Source organism: Stegostoma tigrinum, chromosome 1 (genome assembly GCF_030684315.1).
Source record: "Stegostoma tigrinum isolate sSteTig4 chromosome 1, sSteTig4.hap1, whole genome shotgun sequence".
NCBI classification, from domain to species: Eukaryota; Metazoa; Chordata; class Chondrichthyes; order Orectolobiformes; family Stegostomatidae; genus Stegostoma; species Stegostoma tigrinum.
In genome coordinates this window covers 176392553-176400955 of record NC_081354.1, presented here as the reverse complement: position 1 = coordinate 176400955, position 8403 = coordinate 176392553, and the positions used below count along the sequence as shown (strand labels likewise).

Here is an 8403-nt window from a genome sequence, read left to right as displayed (position 1 = left end):
ACAGCTACACTAACCACTGAGCCACCGTGCTGATCCAAGTGTTCTCACTTGACTCCTTTCAGTTTTTGCCTTCCTTTCAAATTCAGCCTTTCCTTTCATAGTTCACCACACTCGTGGAAACACAGAGTGAAATATCTCAGTGCTGGTGTGATCGGTCGCCCAAGTCCTGTCAAAAGTCCAAGTGCTGTTCTGTGCATCGACCACCAGGTGGCCATGTTTCACTGCAGAACAACACCAGGCCCTCCTCTAAAAAGAGACCAAAATTCAACCTTCTTGATTATAAACCCCTTCAAGGACATTGATTCTCACTATTACTCCCAATAAGATTTATTACAACCCGAACTGTACCAATACTAATGAAACCTTACAATTACTCAACAAAATACTTAGCCATTTCCCTGTGAAGTCACTTTTTATTTGCTTCATTTTAGTTAGGTTCAATAGCCCCTTGTCCTTGACCCTCCCACCAAAGGAAACAGTTTCTCTGTTACTAGCCCAAGAAATAAAACAAAAACTAATAAAATAAAATAAAAATTATTTAAATATATTAAGTACCTTGTAAAATGATCCTCAACAGTAGCCTCGTACAGTGTCTTCACAATGTCATACTCTGATTGGGCAAATGAATGAAGTGCTAGACTGTTCCATTTAACTACAGAGACCAAAACTTGAAGGGATATCTGACAGAGTGTTTAGTGGTGAGCACTGCAGCCTCACAGCGCCAGGGACCCGGGTTCGATTCCCACCTCGGGCGACTGTCTGTGTGGAGTTTGCACATTCTCCCCGTGTCTGCATGGGTTTCAATAGACAATAGACAATAGGTGCTGCAGCAGGCCATTCACCCCTTCGAGCCAGCACCACCATTCATTATGATCATGGTTGATCATCCACAATCAGTATCCTGTTCCTTCCTTATCCCCATAACCCTTGATTCCACTATCTTTAAGAGCTCTGTCTATCTCTTTCTTGAAAGCATCCATGGAGTTGGCCTCCACTGCCTTCTGGGGCAGAGCATTCCATATATCCACCACTCTCTGGGTGAAGAAGTTTCTCCTCAACTGTTTTCTCCGGGTGCTCTGGTTTCCTCCCACAGTCCAAAGATGTGCAGGCTAGGTGGATGGGTCATGCTAAATTGCCCGTAGTGTTCGGGGGGATGGGTCTGGGTGGGATGCTTCAAGGGGCTGTGTGGACTTGTTGGGCCGAAGGGCCTGTTTCCACACTGTAGGGAATCTAATCTAGTTAAACTTACTTCCCAAATCAGGCCTACAGATCTAAGTAGATACTGTTAATACTGAAAACAAACAATTATGGATGCAGGAAATCTGAAAAAAAAACAGAAATTGCCGGAGAATTTGCCTTCCTACGTACCAACTGAGGCTGCACATTAACCTGAAGAGAATCCTGAACAGGACTCCCTAGTGTCTTTGTTCTTCAGATTGCCGAAGCTTTTCTCAGTTAGAAAATAGTCTACAGCTCTATTCTTCCTACCAAAGTGCGTAGCCTCACACATTCCATCCATTATTCCATCTGCCACTCCCTTAGCCACACTCCTGGCCCATCCAAGCTTCCCCATCTCCTCAATACTCCCCGCCTCGTCACCTTTCTTTGTGTCATCTTAGCAACAATGTCCTCCATTTCTTCATCCATATTGTTACTGCATGCCATGAACAGCTTTGGTCCCAATACGGACATCATTAGTCACTGGCTGCCATCCTGAAAAATACCACTTTATCTCGACTTTTTGACTTCTGCCAGTCAGCCAATCCTCTATCCATGCTGGTACTGATCACATCCACTGGCTCCTGTTTATCTGACATGCTTGTTCTATCCTCAAAGAATTCTAACAGCTTTGTCAGGCATGACCTCCCCTTGTTGTAGCTGTGCTGAATCAATTCTATTTTACATAACTGTAATAATGGACACTAAAATCCTACTGATGACTAAGGTCAGGCTAACCACCTTCTAGATTCCAGTTTTCTATCTCCCTCCCTCCTCCATCTCAAACAGGGATTACATTAGCCATTTTCCGGTCCCTTGAGGCCCTGCCTGACTCCAGGAAACATCACCACCGATGCCTCCACAATCTCTTCCTTCAGAATTCTGGGGCCTACTGTATGCAACCCGGGTGATTTATCCACCTTCAGGCCTTTCAGCTTCCCCAGCACCTTCTCCTCAGTGATGGCCACTGCACACTTACCTCTCTACCTCTGACTCTTGAAGTTCTAGTATGCTGCTGGCATCTTCTAGTGAGAACTGATGCAGAGTACCTCTTCAGCTCCTCATCACTGCTTCTCCCACCTCATTTCCCAGCAGTCCAATGTCCAATGCCTCTCTCTCGCCTCCCGCATATCTTGCAATCTATTTTTATACCAGTATCTAGCAAACCCTCATATTTCATCTCGTCCCTTTGCCCTTTACTATTTGTCTGCTGGTTTATAAAAGGCTTCCCACTAATCTTCACCACATTGTATGCCTTTCCTTTTGCTTTTATGCTGTCTCTGATTTCCGCAGATTGCCTCATCCTGCCTTTTAATATTTTTCTTTTTTTCTTCAGGATGAATTTCTGTCCTGCTTCCTGAACTACCCCCAGAAACTCCTACCATTGCTGCTCCAATGGGGATAAGTTGCAAGTTGGTTCCAGGTGGGATGGTCTCTGGAGGGCTGGCACAGACTTGAATGGCTGCACCGCCTCTTCCTACACCACAGGGATTTTATGGTTATTGGTTGTGGGCGTTTGCGTCCCCTCTGTTTAGTTATTTCAGAAGCCTTCTGTGGAATCTTTGGTTGCATTTCTTGCTCCTGATCTTTGGGCGTCCAGCCAAGAATGGAGTGGGCAAGTCAAAAGAGCTCCTTTGTGGGTCAGTTCCCAGGCCTGGCCAGGCTGGTTATAAACTGATCAGGCAGCGTGCTATGGAGGGAGTCACCTTTACCAACCGCCTGACCCTCTTCGACGTTTACATTCCTGGCTGGGTGACCTTGGAGAAGCAGCACAGGGTGCTCATCGCTGCCTTGAGAGAGAGAGGTAGGTACAGCGAGAGATACGGCACTTTATTTCACCCCTCCCAACTCCCTTTTGAGTTAACCCCTTCCTTCCTCCCCCACTTCACCTTTGATGGTCTGCAATGCCCATTGTAAGTACTCAAATGGTTTACACAGGTGTTGTTACTGGTGCTGGTTATTAGCGAGCCGAAAAGCAACAGAGATTTAGGTGGTGGGGTGGTCGCTCAGTTGAGTGCGATGACACTGCTGGGTAGAAAGGTTAAAAAAAGAGCATTAGTTTGGGTAAGATAGTAGCTGAAGACAGAGCGGGAAGACAGTGGTGCAGTGGCAACGTCACAGAACATGTAATCAGGAAACCAAGGTTAGCGTTCTGAAGATACAGGTTCAAATCCCAATTACGTAGCTATTGAGATTGCAAGAAATCGGAATTTGTTGAAGCTATCGGTGGAAGGAATCCTGCGGCACTGTGGACATGTCCCTATCTCTGAGCAAGAAGTCCCAGCTGCTCAACCGGTAAGTAATAACTTCCCTGAACAGGGAGACCAGAAAATACCTGGGAAGGAAACAAACGGATCCTAACACATAAAGGGAGTGGGTGTCTCTTGTTGTGCCGTGGTAGGGTCCCTACCTGAGCCAGGAAACCCTGCTCCGGAAGTGCGTTATAGGATCTCTGATCAGGTTAATTAGAAAACATCTAAAGGCAGAGACAGTAGCGCCAATAATGGCAGGCTGTTGGATACTACAATTACAGAACTGAAAATGAGATTGGATACACAGAGCCAGGCCAGCACACGACCGTACAGCTTTACTCCTATTTATTAATCAGCATCACCCTTACTCTTCAAGCATCTGAAGTGCAATTTTTATTGGATTAAAAACAACACCATCTTACATCCACATTTGTAACTACATTGATCAGCATTACGTTATCCAGGTGAAGTCTAATATTTCTAACACTCTGTTAATTTTCTGCACTGAGCACCTCTGCTGGCCAATTTGAGGGCTCAGAGGTTGCTCTGCACCGATCATTAAACGGGCATGAGACACAACTCTATTCACTGCATCGCCTTCCTTTCTTACCCATAGCCATCCCTGGAGAGGTGCGAGGCCCTTCAACAAACCCCAAACTGAAATCAGGAATCTGCAGTTTGTGAAAACGCAGTGAACCATCATTATCTGCTGCCCTAATGCATTACTGTAATACTCCTGCCGTAAGCACCGCTCAAAATTTCCAGGGTCAGGCTGCAAAACATTCAGAACAACCATTTAAGTGAGCAACTGAGTAAAGGAAAAACATTAAAGTCAGGAATGCTTTAACTACCACTCATGCCCAATACAACCCAGTTTGAAAAATCTGGAAATTGGACAAATAATTCTCAAGCCTTCCCAATTCCTGTCCATGTTCAGGTCACTGGCTTGTCCTGCTTCTGATGTCTGGCAATCCAACTAGCTTTGGATAAACATTGACCCTGAAGGCTTACATCTTCTGGTATACAAAGTTGTAAAGCTCATTCAATTCTTCCTTCATGGTGCTGCCAAAATGTGCCAAATGTTTCCAGCACACTGTCATTTTCAATATCTAGTATTTTGCTTATGTGTGCGTTAGTACCTGCCGCTGAACATAAGAATGAGAATAAACATTGATAGCCTCTTCCTCCACATCACTCCAAATCTGACCAAAGGAACAGCTGCATGAACCACAGTGGCAAAACTGCAAAATCTTCAGCAAAATGGAACTGCAAGGTTGAGAGAGAAAAGGAGCTCATGCAAGAGTGAAGGCATGGGCGAAACAAAAAGCAAGTGGCATCATTTGAATATTGAAGCATTCAGGTCCTTCTCCAGGCTCTGAATAAAGCAACAGTTCAGAAACATCAGCTGTCCGTGTGGCAAAAACGTGTTCAGGATCGCCTCGATCCTGTCAGTCTTCAGGATGACATCATTGCCTTGCATCAGCAGGTTCAAATGCTGCATGAAGTACTTCACCATCATTCTCATGGTATTTTCCGCCAGCATGAGGTTCTCATGGGGCTCGCAGATTAGGGCAAAGCCCAGGGAAAGGACTGCCACCCACACCACCATGGTTTCCTCTGCGTAAACGTCACCAGCTGGGAGGCGGAACACGCCTATGTCCAAATCCTGAGAGCCAGCGAGTTCTTCAGTGACCACAGACCCGAAATCAGGAACCGGCTTCTCTGCAGCTTGCCGAGTCAGGACACAGGAGGATTTCACCTGCCTGGAAGAACAAACATAGTGAATCACCCTCCAAGATTCTGTCATTGTTACCCCAATCAGGTCACACAAGCAGATAACCTCAGGACACCCCACAGTGCTTTACGGCCAACACCTCTGAAGTAAAGTCACTACTCTATCAGGGGAAACAGTGCAGAAACTTGTTTGCAAGTTTCACAATTAGCAACATGCTAATGGCAGGATAAGTCGTTTTGAGTTATTGATAGGATAATAATTCCTGGGTCAGAAATGAGGGATACCTCCTCTGAAAATAATGCCATGGGATCTTTAACAGCTCATCCAAAGACTGTACGTTGACAGTACAGTCCGAGCATTCACAATGTACTGGGATTGCCTTCCTCGATGTTTTTGGTCTAGAGTGGCCGTGATCCTAGAATTTTCTCACTGGAGAGTTCTGGACTGCTACCAAACCACAGCTGTCAAGTGAACTTTTCTATGTCTAGAAGAACCAGACAGGATTTCACAACTTCTGACTTTATCACCCAGAAAGATTTATGCCTTTTGAATACGATCATCACTGATTCTCCATCGTGTCCTTTCCGGTCAATCTGCCGGCTGTCACCGTTATCCCCACATCCCTTGCCTGCTCCAAGTGAGAGAACTCCCTCCTCCCACCTTCTCCCATATCTCTCTCACTCGACCCCACTTTATTTCACCATCACCATCTCACCTTTAACCACCTTCCCTTTCCATTAAATATCCCTCCGTAAGAAACAGCAACAGGACCACTCGGCCCCTCCAGTCTGCTGCACCATTCAGTGGGATCATGGCCGATCCCACATTCCTCATGATACTGTCCCTCCACTCTCGCCTCCACACGGTTTAGCCCCTCTGCCTCTCCTTCCCTCCAACCCCTCCCCTCTATCCTCCACTCCCTCCTCCCCTCACCCCTTCCCATTGCTTCGACAAAACTCTCCCACAAGCCCTCCCCTCAACTCACCACAGCCCCTCACTTCAGGCCCCCAACCTACCTCAACCCACACGCCCACCACAACACCTTCCCTCCATTCCCTTAACCCCACTGATCCTACTCTTCCCTCACCTCACCCCCTCCTTCATCAAACCCTCCTCCCTTAAACCTCTCTCACCCTCCTTAACCCCCTCTCACCCCATTACCCTCCTCCCCTTTGACCCTCTCCGACCTTTAACTCTCTCTCCCCAACCCTCCTTCTACCCCCTTATCCCTCTCTCCCGCCTTCTCTCCCTTTCTCCTCCCCTTACCCCCCTCCCCACATGTAACCCCCTCCCCTTTGACCCTCTCCGACCTTTAACCCTCTCTGCCGCCAGACCCGGATTCCCCCCTTTTCCACCTGGCCACGGCCGCCAGCTGCTCCTTGCTCCGCAGTCTCTGCCGCTGATGGCGGAGCTCGGCCTCGGCGGGGCTCTCCCTGTCCGCCGAGCACGGCTGCCGCTCGGCCGCGAAGCTGCGGGAGTAGATGAGGCGACACAGCTCCCCGGGCCCGAGGGACAGCAGCACCATGCCCCGCACCATGATGGCGACCAGACCGAGGTGCGCCCTGGGAATTGTAGTCCTCTCCCTTCCGGGGGAAACAGACACTACAAATCCCAAGGTGCCGAGCGGTTGGGCAGGGGCTTGTTCTCTTAACCTCACGTAACATCTCAGCAGCACCCCCAAGTGGAAGCGTGAAGAACAGGCAGGCTGTGAGGTGGAAAACTCATCAATGGACAATCAAACTGATTGGTTAATCCAAGACTAGAGGCAAAGTGGCAGCGCTCATTCCTCTGAGCCATAAGGTTCAGGTTCAAGTCCCAACTGCTCCAGAGGCCAGTCATAAAATGTCTAGAATTGAGGCAAAAGATGGAAGAGAATGCAAGGAAATATGAAATATTGAGAAGCAAGAAGAGGACAGTGTAGAACCTGTAAAAAGTAGGGATAATGGGAACTGCAGATGCTGGAGAATCCGAGATAAGAAAGTGTGGAGTTGGATGAACACAGCAGGCCAAGCAGCATGCATCTAAGGAGTTGAGATAAGTTTGTGAAATGAGCAGGAAGCAGCTGAAACTTGATGCAAAGAGGGGTGAAAATGATTCATTTAGGTACAATGAATGCTGGGAAACGTCAGAAAATAAATCTAAAGGATGTACAGGAACAGGGTGTGTCTGTGCTTAAATTATTGAAGGTGGCAGAAAAGATTGACAGACCAATTAATTCATCAAACAATATCCTAAGCTTTCTTGATCGGGGCATAGAGTACAAGAGCATTTTAAATCTGTATAAACCCCTGGCTCAGCCTCAGTAGAGTTTTGGAGTATTTGAAGGCGCTAGAAAGGGTGCAAAATATTCACAAGAATGGTTCCAAGGCTGTGGAAGAACGGGGAAGTTTGAACTGTACCCAGAGAAAAGATGTTTGAGAAGAAATTGACAAAAACATTCAAACTACCTTGAGAAGTTTGGACAGCAAAGCGATTACTGGAGGATACAGATACAGTGCAACTGACAAAAGGAGCACTGGCGAGATGAGGAAAAGTATTTGGCACAGAGTGAGTGACGTGGATCTGGAATGTACTGCCTGGGAGCAGGGAAATTGCGAATTAGCAAAAGGGAATTGGCTAAGTATTGGAAAAGGATTGATTTGCATTGGGACGTGATGGCCTATTGGTATTATTGCTGACTGTTACCCAGGGACCCAAAATCAAATGCTGCCATTGCCAGGTGCTGGAATTTGAATTCAATAAAACATCTTGAATTATGGGCTTAATGATGCCCATTGAACCATTGTTGATTGTTTGGGGAAAAATTCACTAGTGTCCTTCAGTGAAGGAAACTGCCATCCTTACCTGGTCTGCCCTACACATAACTGCAGACCCACAGCTTTTAAGTGCCTTCTGAGCAATACATACTGGCCTAACTAGTGATGCCCTCTTCTTATGAATGAATAATAAAAATGTAGAGGGTAACCACAGAGGTTTTATAGCACAGAAGGAGACCATTTAGCCCGTCATTATTGTACTGGCTCTCTGAATGAACAAATCATCCAGCGCTTCTCCTCACTTCTCTGTGGAACCCTGTATCTGCAAAACTGAGGCTACAACAAGAATTGGAAGACACCTGCATTTGGAGATGCCCCAGTAGGAGGGATATAAAATATCTCGTTCTTGTGCATTCGGGTGGAAATCCTGGGGGTTGCCACT

At 46.9% G+C, this 8403-nt stretch overlaps 1 protein-coding gene across 1 annotated transcript; it reads right to left on the bottom strand.

The window, feature by feature from the left end:
* Nucleotides 1-3834: 3834 nt before the first annotated feature.
* ap5s1 (adaptor related protein complex 5 subunit sigma 1) lies at nucleotides 3835-6759 on the bottom strand. Its single transcript, XM_048535177.2, has 2 exons — nucleotides 6561-6759; nucleotides 3835-5233 (listed from the first exon to the last, which is right to left on the bottom strand). The coding sequence occupies exons 1-2, from the start codon at nucleotides 6740-6742 to the stop codon at nucleotides 4807-4809; spliced, it is 609 nt and encodes a 202-aa protein (XP_048391134.1). The 5' UTR covers nucleotides 6743-6759; the 3' UTR covers nucleotides 3835-4806.
* Nucleotides 6760-8403: the final 1644 nt, after the last annotated feature.